This window comes from Heteronotia binoei, chromosome 5 (assembly GCF_032191835.1).
Source record: "Heteronotia binoei isolate CCM8104 ecotype False Entrance Well chromosome 5, APGP_CSIRO_Hbin_v1, whole genome shotgun sequence".
Taxonomy (NCBI): Eukaryota; Metazoa; Chordata; class Lepidosauria; order Squamata; family Gekkonidae; genus Heteronotia; species Heteronotia binoei.
Genome location: NC_083227.1, coordinates 40,388,689 through 40,413,093, shown reverse-complemented (window position 1 = coordinate 40,413,093; position 24,405 = coordinate 40,388,689). Strand labels below are relative to the sequence as shown.

General features: G+C 45.8%; 1 protein-coding gene across 1 annotated transcript; it reads left to right on the top strand.

Moving 5' to 3' along the window:
• The first annotated feature begins 1,135 nt into the window (after positions 1–1,135).
• LOC132571975 (zinc finger protein RFP-like) lies at positions 1,136–15,252 on the top strand. Its single transcript, XM_060238767.1, has 6 exons — positions 1,136–1,588; positions 2,841–2,936; positions 7,057–7,287; positions 10,730–10,752; positions 14,156–14,271; positions 15,164–15,252. The coding sequence occupies exons 1-6, from the start codon at positions 1,172–1,174 to the stop codon at positions 15,250–15,252; spliced, it is 972 nt and encodes a 323-aa protein (XP_060094750.1). The 5' UTR covers positions 1,136–1,171.
• The last annotated feature ends 9,153 nt before the right edge of the window (positions 15,253–24,405 follow it).

Below are 24,405 nucleotides of genomic sequence, written 5' to 3'. Positions count from 1 at the left end.
CATGTTAAGAATTAAAGGTATGCATGACCTCAGTCCCTAACATTTTGTGGTTGGCTCCGCTTTGTGTGGTAGTTGTTTGGTGACTGGTTCTGCCTCTTGTGGCAGCCATTTTGTAGATGCACCCACTACCCTGTGTCAGACCCCCAAAGGTGCCCACACACTCAAAAATGCTAGGAATCTCTGAGCTAGGATATGGAAGAATTTGGAAGTTCAAATTTTCACTCAGCTATGGTAACCAGTAAGAGATGAGGGGCAACAAGTGCTTACTGCGAGAGGGTGGCAATCTTTATTGTTCCATGATGATGTCACTTCTGATGTGATCCAGAAATGCTGGGATCACACTGGGGTAATGCTCTAGTATGTACCTCAAAACTCTGAACACCCCTAGAATGCAATGTCTTCACTTCTGGGTCACGCTAGAAGTGACATCATCATGCAGCAATGAAGATTGCCATTTGCCACCCAGCTTCTACATACTGACCAGATGAGCATTGACAGGCATCAGCAATAATTATCAGGAGTTTGCGCATCATTAATGGGCACCTGGTAAGCCTACCAATCACTTGCTATCAGTCTCATGTGCCCCACAGTGTTGTTATTGTGAGGATGAAGTGGAGGAGGGGAAGCTGCCTTTTATCCCATTGGGGATAAAAATTGAGGTATTAATGCTTTCATAAATAGAATTTTGGGGTATTACAATTTGCCAAGGAGCTGGGCAAGTTGTGATGCTGCTTTTCTTGTACTGTTTGTGTTGGGTCTGGGTGGTTTGAGGGAAGAAAAGGGAATCCCGGGGAGCCCACGGTGACACTGCTTCTTTGTCAGCTTCCAGGAGACATCCAACTGACCTCTGCTGGGGACAGGATGCTGGACTAAGAAGTCCTTTTGCCTGAGCCAGTAGATTTCCCCTTATGCAATCTTGGATGAAACTCACTGCTAGGAGCGTGGTTTCTTGCAAGTAATCACACTTCTTTATTCACCTCCAATAAGCTGGCTTTTGTTCTGTTGCGTATACCTTGCCTTCTTTCAGTTTTTAGTTTCTGCCACAGGCATCAAGTTACAGAAAAAAGAGGAATACACACCATTTCCAGGAAATAAACATGACACGTGGTAGACTAGGCATATATCTAAGCTCTGTGGAAGCTTTAGCCTGCCAGAGCCTCTCCAGAGCACCATGGCTACCAAGAGCCCTACAAAGAGTTTCCAAGATGAAGCTACTTGTTCCATCTGCTTGGAATATTTTAGAGAGCCTGTGACCCTCAACTGTGGACACAATTTCTGCCAAGCCTGCATAGCCCAGTACTGGGAAACTCTGGAGGCTTCCACGACCTGTCCTCAGTGCCGAGAAACGACTCAGCAAAGAAGCTTCAGGCCAAACAAGCAGATGGCGAACCTTGTCAAGATTGTCAAGCAGATGAAGGCTGAGCAGGTGATGCCAGCAGGGGAGGAGAGAGCATGTGAAAGGCATCAGGAGGGTCTGAAACTCTTCTGTGAGGAAGACCAAACTCCCATTTGTCTCATCTGCCATCTGTCCCGGGAACACAGAGACCACACTGTCTTTCCCATAGAGGAAGCTGCTCAGGATTATAAGGTGGGATCTCTCTGTCTAGTTATGGGTGTTCAATGTCATTTGCAGTGCTAAGTGTTCTGAGGCAGCTAGTTCTGAGACACTAGTATATTTTTTCCTACCCTTCCTCCAGAATGGGATGACATATATGGTTCTCATCTTTTTATCTTCCCCAAACAATCGGAGTAGGATAGACTGAAAGAGTGGCTGACTCCAGGTCATGCAGTGAGGTTTGATGACAAAGTAGGGGTTTGAACCAGTGTCTTCTCAGTCCAACACATTAACCAATACTCCACACTGGCTCATCTGATTCATTGGGATATGAGAAGCTCTTACCTTTGAAAAAAAATCCCTCATGCCACAGTTAACCAGTTAGCCTGTAAAGGTGCCATCGTTATAACTGTCTTGTTTTACTGCAACAGGCTATATATGATTCTTGCATACAAGAGTCAAACTATGAGGCCAAAAGTCAGATATTAAGACAAACTTTGTTTGTCTGAGTCAGGCCTTAGGGACACGCCGTTCATATCTGGAAATATTCAGCCAATAGACTTCTAGTGAAAATGTGCTGGGATGCCCAGGAAATTAAAGTGAACTTTATTCCCCAGCCAGCTGAGGTTAGTCTGCCTGTAGAATGAATAAACTCAAGAAAACATTAAAGAGAATTCTTTAGCAGCATAACAGCTAGTTTTTTTGTTCATCAACAAAGTACATTTATTAATTGTTAATATTTTAGAGAAGTGTTTGAAAGAAGAAAAAAAGCAGTCTAGATTTAAAAACGGGATAAACTAATAGCAGGGTTCTCTCTGGTATATTTCTCTAGGGACAAAATGATCTATATATTTTATTCATTCTCATCTGACTTTTCAGACAAAAACTGTCTCCCAAAGCAGCTTGCATCAATTAATTTTTTTTTTTTTAGTGCTAATAGAAGCAGGTGCTTAGATTTATCCTGCATGAGTCTGGACTGTTTAACTGAAGGTGAGAGCTGACCATTTAATTGTCTCTGGCCAGGGAGAACTTTAGCATTTCTAAAGTGTTTGGCTGGGTATTACTAAAGAACAATCAACCCGACCGCTTCCTTCTTCCCGCTTGTTTTTTTGTCCAGTCCAACTCTCCAAAGTAAAACACATTTCTCTACAGTTCACAAGACACTGCCCACCCCAACCCCGCAAAAAAAAAATCTGGTTTTGAAATTCTTTTTAAAATGTAGGTGAGGGTTGTGACCTGCTAATCTTGGAATCTCGGTTTCCTAACACCTTCTTTGCCCTCTCAGGAAAAAATTCAAATTCACTTGAGTATCCTAAAGGAAGAGAAAAGAGAACAGGAGAAATTTCATACAGCTGGGAAGCGCAAATGCCAGAAGAATATTGTGAGTTACATTGGCTTGCAAAGGCACTGGATGATTGGCCTATATTATTATAGAGTATGACCTCACAGGCTCTAATCTGGAAAGCCCAGGCCAGGGCTTTTTTTTTTGAGCAGGAACACACAGGAACGCAGTCCTGACTGGCTTGGCATCAGGGGGTGTGGCCTAATATGCAAATATGTTCCTGCTGGGCTTTTCCACAACAAGCCCTGTGTGAAACACTGATGATGTCAGGGAGTGAGGCCTAATATGCAAATGAGTTCCTACTGGGCTTTTTATACAAAAAATGCCCTGGCCCAGGCTAGCCCAATCTTGTCAGATCTTGGAAACGAAGCAGGGTTAACCCTGGCTAGTATTTGGATGGGAGACCATCCATGACTTGGAGGAAGGCAATGGCAAACCACCTCTGACCATCTCTTGCCTTGAAAATCTTATGGAGTTGCCATAAATCAGCTGTGATGATCACATAAAGCAACAAATGGTACAGTCCGAATTCCAGAGTTTTCCTATAGAACTATTCCCTGTGTTATCTGTTATTGTTACAGATTCCTGTGTTAGTCCATTGCAGAAAAAAAAAATAAACAGGCGCCTTAAAGAAAAACTACCAACATTTTATTCCAGGATAAGATTTTATGGGCTGTTACTGAATCCTCACTATGCACTCTTATTATGTATATGAGCAGGCCTCATTTTGGGCAGGATTTCACAGGAGTGGAGCTCTGGAACCTCTAAATTTTATTGTGCTCTTTCTTTCTTAAACCCTGCTCACCCAAAACATGCTTGCTTCTGGGTTCCAAACCCCCTGTGAGAATTTTGCTGAATTCTACAATCTGACAAACTTTCTAATATCCCCCCCCACCACAAAAAATGGGGGGAAATGGGAAAATAACCAAAACATATAAAGCAGACAGACAGAAAGCGTCATCATGCCACTGTGGTTGCATAGGAGAAAGTAACTGAAAAAGTATGATGGGAGCAAAGTTTTATTATGGCAATTATAATTCAAGAATCATTTTAAGGCAGATGCTGAGCTGATATAATTTAGTGCACATTCTGGTGATGTCAATGGTGATGTCATTAGGAGAACTCATGCAAATGAGTTTTGCTAATGAGCTCTGGTACCTCTTTTTCTACAAAATGACCCCTGCATATGAGGTGGTTTTTTTGGTGGGGGGAAAAGACAGCAGGATCAAGGGGCATGAAATACAGGAAATATAGAGTGAAATGTGATTGTTTAAAATGTGTTAAATAGTGGGCTTGATGCATGAGCGGACTTGGTAGTTTTGAATCAAAGCTCTTTATTGTGATTACAGCATGGCAGCGCTTTACTAAGACTGCTAAATTGGGCCAATGGGGCCAACTATATACACTCCAAAGTTCCCGCGCTAGAACACCATTGGGTCATTTGAACCAGCAGGGGGCTGGTGATTGGACTGGGGAAGCAGACATTTGGATCCAGCTTCCCATTGTTCCCAAGTCCCCAAGCTCAGTCCTAAAGGCTCCAATGAGCCAGGCAGGAACTAACAATGCACATGAAACACAGAGTCACACGTACACAACAAAATTCATATTTAATCAGGGAAAATACAGAGACCATTCACTAGTTATGATAAGACAGTTAACCCCCCTAATAAGTGTGGAGTCTCATGTTTTCTGAGGATAGGGTTGTCTGCTCCAAGCTGAGAAATTCCTGAAGACTTGGGGGGTGGAGCCTGGGTTGGGACCTCAGGATAGGGGTCCCAACCCTCCCGCCCTGGCGGGGGACCCCAGGATTTCCACCCTCTTCCCCTGCTCCCCCAAAAAATGGAAGCGGGGGGAGAGGGGGGAAATGGCGAGCCGCCCCGTCCCGGAGCGTGCGAGGCCACCGCGCCGCTGCCGCCCCCTCCCCGCCCAGTGAGGCCATAGGCAGCGGGCCCGCCGGCGCCCAGCAGCAGGAGGAGGCGGCGGAGGAGCTGTCGGCTGAGGGCCTCGCTGGCTGGCGGCGTTGGCGCAGCAGAGGGGCAGCAGGAGCGTGGCGAGGAGAACGGGCGCGCCGGAGCAGCGGAGGCGGCGGAGCCAGGCGCGGCCCAGGGCGGTGAGGGACCTCTTGAAGGGGTGCAGCACAGCCTCGCCAGCACCAGCGCGGCAGCACCGGAGGCCGAGGAGGAGGCCCCGAGCCCCCGGCCCCGCTCTCCATGCCCGCGCCACCGCCCTGCTTCACCCAGGCCTCCAGCCTCAGGCGGCGGCCGAGGGGCGGGGAGGACGAGCGGGAGGAGGAGGGAGGGACAGCTGCTAGTGCGGCTGCGGCGCGGGAACCTGAGGCTGCGGCGCTTGTCACAGCCTTGGTCTTGGCTCCACCCCTAACATCTCCTGGCTCCACTCCCAAAGTCTCCTGGCTCCACCCCCAAAGTCCCCAGCTATTTCTTCAATTGGACTTGGCAACCCTACCTCAGGAAGGTATAATGCCATCGAGTCTACCTTCCAAAGCAGCCATTCCCCCCAGGGGAACTGATCTCTATAGCCTATCAGTCAGAATTCTGGGAGATCTTCAGGCACCATCTGGAGGCTGGCAACCCTAACTGATAGTGAGATCAAAATCCTAAACCACTTCAACTCAAGAGGGAGGAGTTTGAAACCTTTGAATAAATTCTAAATCAGTCCTTTCCTCTGGAGTCCTCTGGAGTTTCCCTTTGACAATCTTTTGTTAAGGATGGTGACTTTGATATCAGAAACAGAGGTTCCCAGTAGACTGATATGTACTCCCATTAATTTCTGATATTGCCTTCCTTCCTTCCTTCCTTCCTTCCTTCCTTCCTTCCTTCCTTCCTTCCTTCCTTGGGTTGCCAAGTCTAATTCAGAAAATATCTGGGGACTTTGGGGGTGGAGTCAGGAGACTTTGGAGGCGGAGCCAGACTTTCCCATTTCCAACATAAATACATAAAAATGCAGCAGTGCAATTCACCGGAATAGTCATCATTTCCTCATCCCCCAGCTGCAATTCTAGTCAATGAAAGTGTAAACACACAAAAAGCAGTCAAAATGCACAGAGTTTGCAAGCTCACATTTTTGTGATCTCACTGGAGCTTTACTCACAGGAACTGCTGTTCTTCAGCCTGGCAAATAAAAAGAGAGAGAGGTGGCGTTTTCCTCCATCCCATAAACAGGTTCCTATACAAAGACTCTGAAAACAATGCAAAACAAGCACAGAGACAGACACACGCACTTACTGGCTCCCCTACGAAGACTTCTGAAAAGTACAGGGGCTGTGCATGCTCTCTCTCACACACTCACTTACTGAGTCTGGTTCCTCCATAATGACATCTGAAAAGTATAGGGGCTACGCTGCTTTCTCTCTCACACATACACTTGCTCTGAAATGAAAGCAAAACAGATGGAAGGGCTGTGCTCTCACAAGGCTCTGCTGCTGACCCTTCACCATGAAGTACTTCCTGCTCAAATTTAAAGGCGTACACACACATTTTAAAATGGGACCTGTTTGCAGGTTTCTACATCTACCAGAGATCTAGAGGTGCATGGTGGCTAAGGGGGCAGGGCATCCCCCCGCTGGCCAGCTGGCTGGGGGCAGAGTGGAGCCTGTAAAACTGGGGGATCCTTCACTGGGACCTAGGGATTGGGAAGCCCCTTCCTTCCTTCCTTCCTTCCTTCCTTCCTTCCTTCCTTCCTTCCTTCCTTCCTTCCTTCCTTCCTTCCTTCCTTCCACCTTTCTCTCCAATGAACACATGAAGCTGCATTATACTTAATCAGGCCGCTGGCCCATCCAGGTCAGTTCTGTCTACTTTGACTGACAGCAGCTCTCTCGAGCCTCAGGCCAAGGTCTTTACCTTTCCCTGCTTCCAGATCTTTTTAACTCAAAATGCCTGCGATTGAGCCTGGATCGTTCTGCTTGCCATGAAATTTAGCAAATGCTGTGTCATTGAACTGCAGAGTAGAGATTCAAACGTTGGTCTTCCAGATCCTAGATTGACACTATAATCACTTCATCATGTTGCCATAGATTCAGATATCAGATTTGCATCTATCAGTTCTGTTCTGATTTTTACTGCACATGAATGCTGAAAGATGTAAATTTGTAAAAATGCCTGCACCCTCTGTCTGATTCTGATACCATTTCCTTTTATCCCAGAAAAAGATAGAGGCTGAGAAACAGAAGGCTGTGTCTGTATTTCAAGAGATGAGATGCTTTCTAGAGGAACAAGAACAGCTCATCCTTGCCCCACTGGAGCAGTTGAAGGAAAAGTTTCTGAAAATGAGAGATGAATTGCTCACAAAACTCTCCACAGAGGTCTCCTGTCTTGCTACACTAATTACTGAAATGGAGAAGAAGTGTCAGCAACCAGCCAGTGAATTCTTGGAAGTAAGGCTAGGCACTGATTCACACATATGCACATCACCAGCCTGTCACATTAAGTGCAGACTTGCACATGTGAACGATGCATCACAGATAATCTGGCACTCCAGATAGAATTTTTGTATCACTTGATGTCATGTGCAAAAGTTTTCAGAGTAGACAGTCCATTCAGCTGCTAGTCAGAGACTGAATGCATTGCTAATGCATGCCAGGGTACTGCCAGGACTAGATCTACATTTGGGGGGGGGGGGAGGCAAAATTTTAAAAAATGACATATGAACATATGAAGCTGCCTTATACTGAATCAGACCTTTGGTCCATCAAAGTCCGAAGGCCTCCTTATGGGCCCATTCTATCTTATGGGCCCATAGAATAAAATGGACTCCATACCCAATTTGGCGCCCTCCCTCCAGCAGCACCCAGGGCAAGCACCCCCTCTGCTCCTTCCCTAGATCCAGCCTTAGGTAATGCTGATGTGGCATGCACCCCTAAATATCCTGTGTGATAGAAACCATAACAACTCCACTGTAATCCACCAATCACGATGTGCCTCATGCTGCCAATGCACCTGTGACAGGAAGCTAGGGAAGTAGCCAATCAGCATATGCTGACATAGCCATGCTGCCCTCCCACTGATATCAGCCTGTTACCCTCAACACACACAACACAGCAAGGGAGGGAGCATAAGGAATGCAGCATTGTGGAAGGAAGATTGTGGCATAACCTGGAAACAAGGATGTACCAGGGAAAATATAAAAATGTGAGTTTGAGTGCCCTCCTGCAACCATGTCCCATTTTGATGCATGCTTGTGCAAAGGGAGGACACATAGGCACTCCGGCTTGTGCAAAGTGAAGACACGTGGCCTCTGCAACTTACTTTGTGGAGGCAATTCTGATAAAGCACCTAAAATCTCCCATACAAGGTCTTCTTGAGTGAGGATGCAAACATTAAGGCAGCAACAAGAAAGGATGCAATTGTACAATTTCTGTCCCTCAAACCTCAGTGTCCATGTGTTGAACAGGAGTCATGAGTTCAGATACTAGTATGAAGGCAAACCTCAATTTTTGTATAGGATTAGCTGTACAATAAAAAGAGGCCAGATAAAAATCTACATCTCACCCACTCAAGAGGAGTCTTCTAACCATGTACTCAACTGGACACACAGGAACAAGACACAGCATAGGGCATTAGGCATGCGCCTTCCAGCTATACCTGGGCAGGGCCTCTGAGAAAGGCATAGCACAGTGGGAAGGTATAGGTATAGCATATTCATGTCATTTAGAACATGGCGGGTTTGAAGGTAACCAATATGCTTTTCCATCACAGCAGGACCAGTTCAGCAAACCAGTTAAGCTGAGACTTGCCATACAATCCTAAACAGAGCACACCCATCTAAATCAGTTGAAGGGCATAACTGTTTAGACTTGTAGTGATCATATCTGCAATATGTTGAACGTTGACATGCCTTGCTTGAGAATATCCCATTGATTGCAGCGAGTTTTACTTGTTTGTAAAATTACAGAGTATGAAGCACAACCGAGTGATCCATCATAATTGGTTCACGGTAAAGAGTTTCCGGAATTTTGCTAAACCCCCTTCATCATGAGTATTTTAAAGCTGTCATCCTCCAGGCAGGGCCTGGAGATTTTCTGGAACTACAGATAGGGTTGCCAATCCCCAGGTGGGGGCAGGGGATCCCCAGTTTGGAGGCCTTTCCTCCACTTCAGGGTCATCAGAAAGCGGGAGGTGGGGAATGCTGGGCACTCCATTATTCCCTATGGAGACCATAGGGTGTAATGGGAATTGATCTGTGGGTCTCTGGGGGGCTGTTTTTTGAGGAAGGGGCACCAAATTTGCAGCATAGCATTCAGTGCCTGTCCTCAAAAGATCCCTCCATGTTTCAAAAAGATTGGACCAAGGATCCAATTCTATGAGCCCCAAAAGAATGTGCCCCTACCCTTAATTATTTCCAGTGGAGGGAAGGCATTTAAAAGGTGTGTGGTCCCTTTAAGTGTGATGGCCAGAATTACCTTTGGAGTCCAATTATGCTTGTCACAACCTTGCTCCTGACTCTAACCCCAATGTCTCCTGGCTCCACCCCCAAAGTTCCCAGATGTTTCTTGAATTGGAGCTGGCAACCCTAACTACAGATGATCTCCAGAGGACAAGTCCTCAAGAGAAAAGGCTGCTTTGCAGGATGGAATCTACAGCATTCATCCCCTCTCCTGGCTCTATCCCCAAATCCTCAAGAATTTCTGAATCTGGAATTGGCAACCCAAATTGTAATGGGAATTTATTTTTCCACATAGTGTTTGTGGAAGTACCATTGGCAAGGATTATGTAGAGCAGGGGTCCCCAACCCCCAGGCCGGGGACCGGTACTGGGCTGCGGCCTGTTTGAAACGCAGCCTCGCCTTCCCTCCGCAGCACCTTTGTCTCCCATTTTCACCATTTTAAGGCTGGGGAAGGGAACCGCTGGGGGGGGGGGGATCAGCCTGGGAGGCACCTCACGGCCCCTTCCCCGGCCTTAAAATGGTGAAAATGGGGGGGGGGAGGAGACTGTGAGACTGCTTGGGGGACTGAAGGAGGAGGAAACGAGGGACGCTGGGAGGCTGCGTGAGGGCTGCAGCGGAGCTGCACGGGGGGGGGGTGGGTGAAGGAGGAAAACGGGGGGAGGAGGCACCATGGGGGGAGGCTATATTGGGTGCCCCCACCACATCAGCCTTGGGACCGCAGACAGCGAGCTGGGCCTGGGGCCGGTCCCTGAGGCCAAAAAGGTTGAGGACCACTGATGTAGAGGAAAAAAGTGGTTCTGTGCATGGCTGAACCAGGCCTTAGATAATCAGAATGAAGGAACATATTCAGTGGACCTGAACCAAAGAGAAGGCAATAAACAGATATCACAGGAAAAAATAGGTGGTAATAAAATTCACTCTTTGTCTAGGAGGAATGGAGAAAGAATTTTAAGTCCATCATCAGCTAGAATCTGAACAGCTGACTAGGTTAAGTCAGAACAGCCTGAGGGATGTGGATGCTTGATGTGTAATCAGGGCATGAACGTTCCACAAAATCATTAAAAATATGTTACTGGATTTAACACAGTGTTAATTGGACACAAGAAACACGGCCATTTAATGAATCAGTAATAATTATTTATAATATTATGAACTTAACCATTAACATTTGCTCAGCACCTCTTCCCATCAAAACCTCAGGTTTCCTTTGCATATGTACCAGATTGTGTTGGAATTCATGTACATATAGATCCATGTTTTAATAATTTTTGACTTGCTATTTTATGGATAACATGAATTTGAATTTGGATAACATCTGGGTAACACTGACTCATACAATCATTATTTTGAATTAAACGCCTTATAGAAATCACAAAACTATGGTTTTGGCTAGCAACCCTGAACTGTTTGCTTTCTCTTTTTCTTCTCTATAGGACATCAGAAGCACCTTGAACAAGTATGTCTCTTTGTCTTTTAAATATCTTAAAGACCTCCGTGTGGCACCCACTCATGTGTGGAGTGCTGCAGGGGGCTATCCTCTCACCAATATTATTTAACATCTATACGTGCCCCCTTGCCCAGATTGCCCGAGGTTTTGGACTGGGTTGTCACCAGTATGCTGATGACACCCAACTCTATCTGTTGATGGGTGGCAGACCGTCTTCCACCCCTGACCATCTGTCCGAGGTGTTAGAAGCCGTGACTGGATGGGTACAGCAGAGCTGACTGAAGTTAAATCCAACTAAGACGAAGGCCTGTGCCTGAGCCGAGAAGGGGCGGGGGGGGGGGTCCATGCATCCAACTCCCAACTTCTACCATCTACGGCAGATCAGGCAGCTAGCACCATATCTATTTTATTTACAGATATGGTGCTGGCTACGGTGATCCATGCAATGGTCACTTCCAAGTTAGACTACTGTAACTTGCTCTACACTGGCTTGCCCTTGAAGCTGATCCGGAAACTGCAGCGGGTGCAGAATGCGGCAGCTCGCCTGCTGACTGCATCATCTGTATGGGTGAGCATATGGCCGGCACTCTGCAGCTTGCAGTGGCTGCCCATAGAATACTGGGTCTGTTTCAAGGTGTTAGTCTTGATTTTTAAAGCCTTGCACAGCCTGGAACCAGCATAGCTGCGGGACCGTCTCTCCTCATATGTGCCATGGAGGTCACTTCATTCGGCCTCCCAAGACCTTCTGACCATCCCCAGCCCAAGAGACGCCCGCCTTGCCTCTACCAGGGCCAGGACCTTTTCAGTCCTGGCCCCAACCTGGTGGAATCAGCTCCCTATGTAGATCCGGGCTCCGCCTGGCTTGTTAGCCTTCCATAGGGCTTGTAAAATGCAGCTGTTCCACCAGGCTTTTGGATGAGGCAGCAGGCATCTACTTGTTAGATCAGTTGGCCCTACGGAGTTGGCCTCCCCTGTGATATCACACTGTGCTACCACACCACTCTGTGGAACCATCTGGCTGTACTACTAACTCGCTATTGTAACTGATTTTATTGTAATTTATTGTGATTAATTGATGTACTCCGCCCTGAGCCCCCATGGGGGAATGGGCGGAATATAAATAAACTATTATTATTATTATTATTGGGTCTGTTTCAAGGTGTTAGTCTTGATTTTTAAAGCCTTGCACAGTCTGGGACCAGCATACCTGCGGGACTGTCTCTCCTCATATGTGCAATGGAGGTCACTTCATTTGGCCTCTCAAGGAAATAAAGGATTTCAGACAGAAAAGAAGGGGCAGTTGTACTTGTTCTCCACCAAGAATAAGAAGCAATAGGTTGGATTTAGGGTTGACAGGTCCCCCCCCTGCCATTGGAGAGGGATAGGGGGTAGGGTTCCCAGATCAAGGTTGGGAAACTCCTGAAGATTAGGAGATAGAGCCTGGAGAGGATAGGGACCTCAGTGAGGTACAATGTAGAGCGGGGGTGGTCAGTGGTAGCTCTCCAGATGTTTTTTGCCTACAACTCCCATCAGCCCCAGCCAGCATGGTCAATGGCTGGGGCTGATGGGAGTTGTAGGCAAAAAACATCTGGAGAGCTACCATTGGCCACCCCTGATGTAGAGTGTCCACCCTCCAAAGCATTAATTTTCTCCAGGGCAACTGATCTCTGCAGTCTGGAGATGAGCTGTAAATCCAGGGGATGCCCAATTCCCAGCTGGGGGCTGGCATCTCTACTGGGATCCAACAGTGTTTCCAAAGTTTGCCACCCACAGAGTAATGCTCTGCGGGTGGCTAACTGTGGAAACACTGTTGGAATCTAAGTAGGATCCATGACAGCCCAAAATGGTCTCATAATGCTGTTCTTGGGAGACCTTCAATAACAACATTTTGGGGAAGGGATTTGGGGGCTACAGCAGAGATGAGAAAGGTGTGCTCCATTGACATTTCAATGGATCCAATGTTGTAGTTTCACATAACTAGGAGACAAATTTAGGTACCTAGAAGGGTTGTGGAAATCTTATTTGGAAATATTTAAGCAAAAGCTGGCTAGGAACCAGATGCTTTGGATATAGGTGCCATGTGTCAATGCTGGATCAGATGACTCCTTGGATTGTTATGCTATGATTTTATGTGCTGTTCTTCTTGTGGTTGCAACTATAAATGTCTATTTTCTTGAACATTTTGGCATGCTTGCTTTTTGTGGTCTTGAGGCACTGGATTCAGGGCATTCATTCTTACTCTATGTTACACTGTCTTCATATCCCTCCCTGTGTGCTTGGGAGGCAGGGACATGGAGGGTGCACCATGTCCATTGTGCTGTAAAGTCACTTCTGGGGAAACCCTCAACTGACTGTGGATAGGTCTAGGAATTGGCAGAAACTCTGTGGTTCACCATAGAAGTTTCAAGTGAACCCTAGCATTGCCCACCATCATTTCTGGGTAACTGTCCTGGAAGTGACATCATGGAGCATGCACTTTTAAAAAATGACTTGTGCAGGCAAAGTAGATTGAACTTATTTATTATTGAAAGCTGAAGGCCTGTCATAGCAGAAAGCCCAGCAACCCTGACCATGGCAATCAATTGTGGCCAGAAGTTCTGAGCTCAGAGCTTAATTACCAGGCATGCTGTGATCTGATCTGGATTAGAATTGCAGTGTGTAGGGGAAGAGAACCAGCCTTTCCCATTCAATCCCTCCAAAGAGCTGCCCTGCTGAGGAAATGTACAAGTAGCCCATCTGTACAAATTGACAAAACTGTATAGAAGTTAATCTTCCCACTGCCCTGTGCAGCCTCAGTGTAAACTGGGCCCCTGTACAGGTCCCTTTGTCCTTTAAAAGTTCCGGGCAAGCCTGAGCTCATCAGATCTCAGAAGCTAAGCAGGGTCAACTCTGTCAAATACTTGGATGGGATACCTCCTTGGAATAGCAATTCTATGAGACCCCAAAAAAGGTGCCCTTGTCCTCCATTATTTCCAAGGAAGGAAAGGCATTTAAAAGGAGCATGGTACCTTTAAATGTGATAGCCAGAACTCCCTTCTGAGTTCAGTCATGCTTGTCACAGTCTTGCTCCTTGCTACTCCCCCAAAGTTCCCAGATATTTCCTAAGCTGGACCAGGCAACCCTATAGATACCTCATGCTATTTGATTGCATTGTTTTAGATAATGTAATCCGCTTTGAATCACATTGAGAAAGATGGGCAGTAAATAAAATAAATCTGCACCTAAGAGGGAGAGCAGGAAAAATGAAAATGTGCAGAGATGATCTGGGATAATATTACCAGAAGGGGTGGGCCTTTTTTCTACAGTATGCCGGGGACTAGAAGAGCACATGATTTTGTTTTTGTCCCTGGGGTTTTAAACATTATACTTTCCAATATTATGTTTGCTTGTTTGTATAACAATCTTCCCAAAGGTGTCAGCAAAAAGAAGTTCAGAAGCCAGCAGATATTCCTCCTGAGCTAGAAAAGAGTCTTGTTAACCTGAGTGAACAGAATGCTGTTCTAACCACGGCTTTTAAAAAATGTAAAGGTAGGAAATAAGACAAGAGTCATTGGATACTTTTTCTATTTTTGTGCCTTATTTGGGGTATCCTGAATATGACAGTGGTGCATGTTTTTGAATGGTTGAGTAATATTGTACAAACTAGTAAGTTCAAGTAGAACATTCTCATTTTTTAAAAGAGGGAAAAAGGTTTTTGATGGTTTTAATTATCTATCCAAAATGTTTCATTTATTTTTGACAGTATTTAAATAACATTTAATTATTTTGTGCTTTTGGGTACCAGGGGTGTAGCCAGGAATTTTTTGGGAGGGAGCATGCTGTGGGCTGTAAATTAATTAATGGACCAGCTCCAAGTCACATTGTTTATAAATATCCTGTGAGAACTTTCCCAATATATATATAACCAACTGCTCTAGTCCTATCCTTTTTCTCTTATGAGATCATCTTTCCATTTTTATATACCCATAAACCACTTCCTTCCTTTCTGAAAGCACTGCCTAGTAATCTGTGAGGAGAGGGCCAGCTGTAATTTTAAAGGATAGTCATTCAGAACTATTTATCTATTACATTTTAATCCCGCCCTTTTTCCAGACAGCTCAGAAGTGTGTACTTCATTTCCTCACCTTTGTTTCATCCCTTCAGCAATTTGCCATAGGGATAAAAGAGACACATGGAAATCATGTTATGTTACCCTGAGAAACAGTGACTAGCCAAAGAAAGCTGGCATGACTGAGCTGGGTTTGAACGCAGGTGTTTCAGTCCAACACTCTGACCATGAATCACCCTTTTTACAGAACTGTCACTGGAAACAAATCTCTGTTTATCTGTTATTTTTTCCTTACTCTCTCCAAATTGTACAGTTTGGAACTGCTTATTGAGAGTCAAATATTTTCTCTCTTGCATCTGTTTCCTTTATCAGATCTTCTGTCATCTGAACTGAAGAAATATGATCCTGATGTTTATGAAATGGGTAAGATTAAACATAAAGTTTATGGCTATCTATCCTAAGCCCTGACCTGGATAGCCCAGGCTAGCCCAATGTTGTCAGATCTTGGAAGCTAAGCAGGGTTGCCTCTGGCTAGTATTTGGATGGAAGACCCAAATATAATTTTCATTTCCCCAGCAGTTGCACTTCCACTAAATAAAAGTGAGCACACACACACACACTCACAAAGCAGCCAAAATAAACACAGCTTGCAAGCACACACTGTTGTGATTTCACTGAGGCAATTTACTCATGAGAGTTGCCGAATGTAACACTGCTGTATTTCAACCAACTTCTTCAGACTAACACAGGAACACCAAAGGAGAGCAGCCTGGGGAGGGTGGAGTTTTCTTTCATACCATAACCAGGTTCTAGCTAACTCTTTAATATCCATTTTAATATAGAAATTACTTCTGAAGCAAATGCAAAACAAACAGAGGAACTGTGCTAGCTTCTCTGCCTTTCTCACATGCTTCCACACTCACCAAGAAGAGCCACATGGTTCTGCCTGCTAACCCCACGCATATAGCTTCTTTTTGCTGAGATTTAAAGACATACACATACAGTCCAAAACAGCAGCATTGCAACCTGCCAAGATTTAAAAGCACATAATAGCTATTGGGACAAACTCTCCCCCACCGGCCAGCTGGCTGGTGGTGGGAAGGAGCCTGCAAAACCGAGGGATCCCCCGCCCAGACCTGGGGACTAGTAAGCCTATGCAGTTCTAAAGACACATTTAGCCCTTAAGTCTCAGTGTCTGGAGTCTAACAATCTACTGTACTTCCAGTGTGCTTCTCTTTTCAGTAGCAGCCTTTTATTTTTACAGGTTAATTTCTTCACAGCCCAAAAAATAAAATCAGAGGGATTGTTTTCAACAGTGTTTAGCCAATGGGGCACTTGTTCTTTTCAACTTTATATTATTTTTGTGTCCTGCTTTGCATTTTTGGCCTTTTTTAAAAATTTCCAGTGACTGGTGTGGGTTTTTATCTTCTGAGTCAAGCAGCCTCTCATGTGGCTGAGGAGAGATGATGGGTAACCGTCATGCTGCTGCCCACCAGATCTAAATCAAGTAGCCCCTGCACTCTCAGCTCCACTGGAGCTCCACTTAGTTTGCTCCTAGCAATCAGCAGCTCTTCAGGGCAGTGTTCCCCTAGAGCCTTTCCCAATCAGCCTGCTCTCAGCTCCATCTCTTCTCCATCCTGTTTATCTTTTGCTTCTTGTTCATGTTCCTGTATTCCTTGCCGTACAAGTGTCTGTTCTCTCTTCCCCTAGTGAAGGTGACTCTGGATCCAGAGACAGCCAATCCCTTCCTTGTCTTGTCTGCAGATCTGGCACATGTGCAACTAGGGGATACCCGAAGAACTCTGCCCCAGAGTCCCAAGAGATTTGATCACCAACGTTGCGTGCTGGGCAATGAGGGATTCACATCAGGCAGAATTACCTTTGTGGTGGATGTGAGATTCAAATGGGGCTGGGCTGTTGGAGTTGCCAAAGAATCTGTAAACAGAAAGCAAAGAGGTATTTTTAAGCCAGAGGAAGGGGTCTGGGCCCTCAGCTTTGTGAAAGGAAACTACCAAGCCCTCACTTTACCTCGCACTAACTTGCATCTGGCATGGAATCCCAGGAAAATCAGAGTTCTTCTTGACTATGAAAGGGGAGAATTGGTCTTTCATGATGATGAGATACATACTGAAATTTACTGCTTCAAAACTTCTTTCCATGAGAGAATCTTCCCTTTCTGCCAGATCACTCATGTGAAAGCTGAACTTAGGTTTTGTTTCTGAAAGAAAGACTGTACTGTACTGTAGTGTAGGAGAGACTATGTGTGGTGTAGCAGTTAGAGCTAGACTCAGGATTGTGGGAAACCTTGATCCAAATCCTCACAGTGAACGATTTTGCACTCAGCTTACCCTGCGGTCACGTTCCTCTTCTCTGTGCAGCATCCGTCGGATTTCCCACTGCACCGAAGTTACAGGAAGCACTGCGGCTTTCACGCAGCACATGGAAACTGCTAAAAATCAGTTGCCATGTGCTGTGTGAAAGCTGCGACACTTCCTGTAACTCTGGCGGAGATAGTGGGAAATCCAATGGACGCCACGCAAAGAAGAGGAACGTGACCGCAGGGCAGTGGCGTCACTGGGGTGGGTTGCACCCTGGGGCCAAGTGCGTGGGTTGCACCCTGGGGCCAAGTCGGTTGCACCCTGGGGCCAAGTGTGCCGGACTCGGAGGGAAGAGCAGCAGTCCTCGTGCGCTGCCCAGAGGTGCTAAATCCCTCGCGTTCGAACAAAGGAAGCCTCCGCCTGGAGAAGCCGAAAGATTTGGGGACGGTAACCGTCCCGAAACTTGAGGAGAGGCGCTGCTCGTCCTGCAAACTACTTCTTCCATCAGTCCGTCCCTCCCAAGGCGCTGGCGGCGGCGCGGGCTTGTGCAAGACCAGTTGCTAGCCGAGAGCGGCGGCTGGGGGAGCTCAGCGCACCTGGCGAGAACCAGCGAGAAAGAAGCCCGCTTCGGGTCCTCGTCGCCTGCCCCCTCCTCCCCCGCCGCCAGCAGCAGCGCCTGCGGTGCGGAGTCTTCAGCACTGGCGCTCATGCGCACTGCCGGCAATGCTCCTGCGCTACCCCTCACCCGCTCCTCCTCTTGCTGCTGCGAGCGCGGCCGATGCCGCCTGTTTTCCTCCTGCGTGAGGGACTCCCTCGCTCTCTGCCTGCCTGCCCCCTTCCCTTCCCTCCTGCGCCCCGCGCGTCTAAAGCCTCCTTTCCCTCGCTGGTTGGCTCACAACGTCCTCCCTTCCCTGGTTTGCCTGCTCGCCCTCTGATGCCTGCCTGCGGAGAGCTGCGCTTTCCTCTTCCCTCCCGGCCTTCTCTCGCTTCGCCACTGCCTTGAAAGAGCCTCCCCGCGTCTCCCGCCAATAAAGACTGTGATTGCTTGCCGCCTGCTGCCTTCAAAGAGCCCTAGGGGGCCAATGAGAATGCTCTAGGGGGGGCCAATGGCCCCCTTGGCCCTGCCCTAGTGACGCCTCTGCCGCAGGGTAAGCTGAGTGCGAAATCGGTCTCTGTTTTGAAGCTCCCTGGATGACCTTGGACCACTCACCTCCATTATCTTATCCCTCCTTTAAGGGTTGTCATGAGGGAAACAAGAGTTCCTCATAGAAAGGGCGAAATAAAAATATGATATAATTTTTGTGCATAACTAAGGAATTCATTATTTATTTAAATATTCTTGAAGATCCAGGGAAACTGACTATGCAGTCCTGTGCAAAGTCACTCCACTTAACCAATGATAACCATGTGAGAGCTCAGTATCAGTTGCAGATCCAAGAGTGCTCTCAAATTATGCAACTCATCCCTGAGAAGTCCTGTTTATAGCAGGACACTCTGCCATCATGACCTTGCTACATTGTTGCCTCTTGCAGCTGGTGTTTAGAGGTATACTACCTCTGAACATGGAGGTTCCATTACACCTCTGATGGATTTATTCCCATGAATAATCCTAATTTAATGTCCTCTAAACTGGTTGCCATCACCACATTCTGTGGCAGTGGATGCCACAAATTATTTATCTGTTGTGTGAGGAACTTCCTTTTGCCTATCCTGAACCCACTACCCATCAACTTCAACGCATGTCTCCATGTTCTAGCATTTTGGGAGAAAAAAAGCTCTTTCTGTTCATACTCTCCACATCATACATAATTTTATAAACCTCTATTATGTCATCCCTTAGCTATCCCCCCCTCCAATAAACTGAAAAGCCATTTCCATGTATAGGCTCTAAGCCTTTGATTGTTTTGGTTACTGCTCTTCTGCACCCTTTCCAGTTCTATGATATATTTTGGAGACGGAATATAAACACAGTATTCCAAATGAGGCTGCACCATTCAAAGACATGTTACCTCTTTTGTTTCCAGTCTTTCTCCTAATAATCCCTAACATGGAATTAACTTGTGTGCAGCTGCTGCACAGTGAGTGATATTTTGCTTGTAATAGCCTGCTTCCTGATGTAAGAAGGCTAATACATAATTTTTTCTATCTGTATCAGCATGTTCTTCCTCTGGTTCTCACATATTAACTACTGTTTGACATGCCATTCTGCTCCCAAGTGTGAGAAGTTCCTAAGCAGCACTTAAGAGTTGGATCCCTTTAGAAGAGAGAACACTTAACAGCATTTTGTAATACATATTTCATTTACGCAATGGAGACTCAGCACTTGCATGCTTTGCTTGCCAGCCCTGTAGCTGGCTGCAGTCATATTTAAGGGTAGTTTGAGTACCGAATGAGCAATTCTGCCTCCTATCAGAAGAGCTGCACGATACTGGATGAAGCAACAGCAACAGAGATTGTCCTTTTGGGGGGGTGAACTGTTATCAAAATGAGATTTATAAGAAATCTCATACCTTGCTTTTCTTCCCAGTGGGAACCTAAAGCATCTAATCCCATTCTCCTCTCCTTTGTTTTATCCTCACAGCAGCAATCTTGTAAGGCGTGTTAGGCTGAGAGGGTATGAGTCACAGGAAACTTCCATGGAATATTGGGGATTTGAAACTAGGTCTCTCAGGTTCTAGTCTAGGGTTGCCAGCTCTGGGTTGGGAAATACCTGGAGATCTTGAGGGTGGAGCCTGGGGAGGGCAGCGTTTCAGGAGGGGAAGGAGCTCAGCAGGGTATAATGCATTATGGCTGCCAAATCCAATTCAAGAAATATCTGGGGGCTTTGGGGGTGGAGCCAGGAGACATTGGGGGTGGAGCCATTACAAAGTTGTGACAAGCACAACTGAACTCCAAAGGGAGGTCTGGTCATCACATTTAAAGGCACTGCATACCTTTTAAATGCCTTCCCTACATTAGAAATAATGGATAGGGGCACCTTCTTTTGGGGCTTATAGAATTGGACCCCCAAGTCCAATCTCTTTGAAACATGGAGAGCATTTTGAGGAGAGTCATCAGATGCTATGCTGAAAATTTGGTGTCTTTACCTCAAAAAACAGCCCCTCCAGACTCTGAACCGGGGAATTGGCATTTCTACTCACGAATTGCTGAACTTCCAACTTCGTCAAAGTAACACAGAGCAACCAAAGGTTCAAGTTTACCTTTCCTATGCAAATGACCTCTGAAAAGATTGTGCAACCAACAGAGGGTCTGGGCTGCTTTCACAGCCGCTGGGAGCAGTCATGTTCTGCCTGCTCCCCCTGCCCCCATTCAGTCTTAAAGACACAGACATACCATCCCAAGAATTTCCAAGTGGAGTCTGAAGCCTCCAGAGGTGGAAAGGCACATGGTGGCTTTGGGGGTGGGGCTTCCCCCCTCTGGCCAGCTGACTGGGAATGGGAAGGAGCCTGGGAAAGTGGGAGAACCATGCTGTGACCTGGGGATTGGCAAGCCTAAATGCCCCCAAGCAACTGCCTGTCATCTGCTTCCTTCTCCCTATATTTTGCTTCCTTCTGCATAACAGCTTGCTTTCCAAAGCTTGCTCAATTGCACAGGAGCTAAGGAGCAAAATTACTATTTTCTCCATTGGCTGAGGCTCCCCCCTTGGGGAGGAAAGGGGAGAGGAATGGCTTGCTTTGCCAGACTCTCTCAATCACACAGCAGAGCTACTGAGCCAAGCCTCTCTTCTATTGGCTGGGGCTCCTCCCCCCCAGGCCCCTGGGGAAGGAAGGAAAGAGCCAAAGCTTCTTTTGCCCAGTTCCCTGGATCCCATGGGAGAAATACAAAGAAAGCATCTTTAAGACCAACGAGTGCTAATGTTTTAAGCATGTTTTACATTTTAAATATATATATTATATATTTGTGTTTGTCTGTTCTTTATAAAATTTACATCTCTGTTACCTAATCTTAAATAGGTACACACATGGTCTGGCCCAACCCGACATGGCCCAGCCCAACAAGGTCTCATTTATGTCAGATCCGGCCTTCATAACAAATGAGTTCAACACCCCTGCTCTATCATGTCACCCCTCAGTCATTTCTCCAAGCTAAAAAGCCCTGACCTCTTTAACCATTCTTCAAAGGGAAAGTGTTCCATTCCATTAATCATTTTAATTGCTCCCTTTTTTGCACCTTTTCCAGTGTTATAATATCTTTTTTGAGGTGCAGTGACCACAGCTGTACATAGTATTTCAAATGAGGCTGCACCATCCATTTATACAGGGGTGTTATGATACTGGCTGATTGGTTTTGAATCCCCTTCTTAATAATCCCCAGCATAGCATTTGCCTTCTTTGCTGCAGTCACACACTGAGTCGACATTTTCAGTAAGTTATGTATCATGACTCTGAGATCTTTCTCCTGGTTAGTTACTGCCAGTTCAGACCCTATCAACATATATTTATAGTTGGGATATTTGGCTCCAATGTGCCTTACTTTGCACTTGCCCATGTTGAACCTCATTTACCACAACGATGTCCACTTGTCCAGCTTCAGCAGATCCCTCTGGAGAGCCTAACAGTCCTCTCTGGTTTTCACTGCCCTGAACAACTTTGTTTCATCTGCAAACTTAGCCACTTTCTCTACTTAGCCTACCCCCAACTCCAAATCATTAATGAACAAGTTAAAAAAGCACAGGACCTAGTACCATGCCCTGTGGTACCCCACTGCTTACCACCTTCTACTGTGAAAACTACTCATTTAGACTCACTCTCTGTTTCCTGTTAATTAACCATTTTTAACCCACAAGAGGACATGTTCTCTTATCCCATGACTGCTGAATTTACTTAGGAGCCTTTGAAGAGGGAGTTTATCAAAAACTTTCTGGAAGTCTAGGTAAAAACATCTATTGGGTCACCCTTGTTCACATATTTGCTCAGCTCCTCAAAGAACTCTAATAGTAAGAAAAGATCTTCCCTTACAGAATCCATGCTGATTCTTCCTCAATAGCTTTCATTCATCAATTTGCCTACTATTTTTGTCTTTAATAATGGATTCCTTAATAGCTTCCATTGTAAATAAAGCTGGGCCGTTTTTCAAGGTAATGTTGGCCAGGCTGTTCTGATTCCCAGGATTTTTAGCAGTACAAGTTCCATCAACAGTCTGAACTTGTAAGTCAATTTTCAAATGCCTGACTATTTATTCCTGCCAGAGGCAATCATAACATCCAGTGCCTAAAGCATGCAGGAGTGTGTGGGGTGATCTCTGTAAATTACATGGGCCAGGATGTTCCTATTTGTTTAATGTTTGGCCCTCCAACTCCTATAATTGTCCTGAAGCTGGTGGCCTATTTAAGGCTCCTAGTTTCATTTTCTGTTGAGTTATGCTTTTCAGGGATAGATTTATCTTTTTTATTATTATAGATTATTTCCTCTCTTATGTAGATGTGGTTCAGATGCATGTGTTTGGGGGTTCAATAGATGTTTATGGCTGTGAAGAAATAAAAAACCACATGTATATATTTGTGTGCCTGTGCATAGCTGGAAATAGTAATTATAAAATTTTGTGTGTGTGTGTATATACTGTAAACAGAAAAATAGAACAGTACATGCATTAGAATAAATTTAAAGTATGTATATGTATTGGAAAGTTGGACAATTATGCAAATGTAGGGTTTGTAAAGCTATCCAATTAGAGAAAAAAGAGGGAAAATAGAACTGTTGTATTGGTCCCTTAACCTAGGTACAGAGGAACCAATCAGACTGCAGAGAGATCGTAGCAGTCCTATTGGCCCCTTTAGCAAACTTTCATAGGAGCCAATCAAAAGTTAGATGGCTTAGTCTTTCTTCAATGTACAAGTAGAACTAGCTTGGTCAGCCAGAGGGAGCAAAGGAAGAGAAAATGGAAAGAGCTGAAAATATAGGTAGCTGCAGCAAAGAATGCTCTCAGGAGGTGGAAAATGCCAGAGATCTGTAGATCAGGGAGGCCTTAAATGTAGGAACCAGCAGTTTGGATTGTGTCCAGAAACTAATGGGTAATCTCAGGGCTGGACCTAGACTGTCTGACACTCTAGGCAAGGCTAACTTCTGCCGCCCCCCTCCCCACTAATAATGTCACATGGGGGGCACCCAATTTGGCACTCCCAGAAGGCTGGCACCCTAGCAATTGCCTAGTGGCAGGGGTGGCCCTAGGTAATCGTATAGATCTTTCAGCAAAGGGCAGCAGAATCCTGATAACCAACGCCTCATAATAACCTGGTTCTATAACACTGGCAACCTCACATAGATCGCATTACAGTCATCTAACTTGGATGTGATCATAAATCATTGTGGCTAGATCACACTTTCTTGAGGACTGGTTGTGAGTGGTGAACCAGCTGGAACTGACAAAAGATGCTATGTAATAGGAGACCAGAGCCACCAACTATAGGTCAGGATCCAGTAACACCTGCAAGCTAGCTACCTGCTCCTTCAGTGGTGGTGCAACTGCCTCCAGGACAGGCTGACTCCACAGTCTCTCCCTAAGCAGCTTCTCCATTGACCAACAAAACTTCACTCTTATCTATACTGAACTTCAGTTGGACTGAGGGTTGCTAGGACAGGGTCATCAAAAACAGAACACAAAGTGAGTCCCTTGAACTACTTTTAGTAGGGTTGCCAAGTCCGACTCAATAAATATCTGGGAATTTTGGGGGTGCAGCTAGGAGCAAGGGTGTGGCAAGCACAACTGAACGCTGAAGGGAGTTCTGGCCATCACATTTAAAGGGACCATGCTCATTATAAATGCCTTCCCTCCATTTGGAATAATGAAGGATAAGAGCACCTTCTTTGGGGGTTCATAGAATTGGATCTCCCAGTCCAAACTTTTTGAAACTTGGGGAGTATTTTGAGGAGAGTCACCAGATGCTATGCGGAAAATTTGGTACCTTTATCTCAAAAAACAGGCCCCAAGAGCCCTAGATACCCACAGATCAATTTTCCATTATACCCTATGGGAATCCATCTCTATAGGGAATAATGCAGTGGCCAGCAGACATTTCCTTCTCCCCCCCTCGCCCACTTTCTGATGAAACGGGAGGGGGGAGGGTTTGGCAGGGGATTGAAAGCTCTAAATTTTTGTACAATTGATTGGAAGACCATCTATCTCTCCAACTGGGGGGGGGAGGGGAAGAGGTTCAACAGAAATATGAATTCAGTGTATATAAAGGAATGATACATTTTTTTAAAAAAATTACAAAGCTTAATATTGCACATGTCTAGTTGCCCAGAAGGAAAATTGCTGCTCTAATGTCAGAGGAATGTTGTTAGAAGGCAGTTTCAG

Coding starts and splice junctions, on each gene's coding strand:
- LOC132571975 (XM_060238767.1), top strand. CDS start 1,172: ATGGCTACCAAGAGCCCTACAAAGAGTTTCCAAGATGAAGCTACTTGT. Junction 7,288..10,729: donor CAGCCAGTGAATTCTTGGAA/GTAAGGCTAGGC, acceptor TCTTCTCTATAG/GACATCAGAAGCACCTTGAA. Junction 10,753..14,155: donor ATCAGAAGCACCTTGAACAA/GTATGTCTCTTT, acceptor ATCTTCCCAAAG/GTGTCAGCAAAAAGAAGTTC.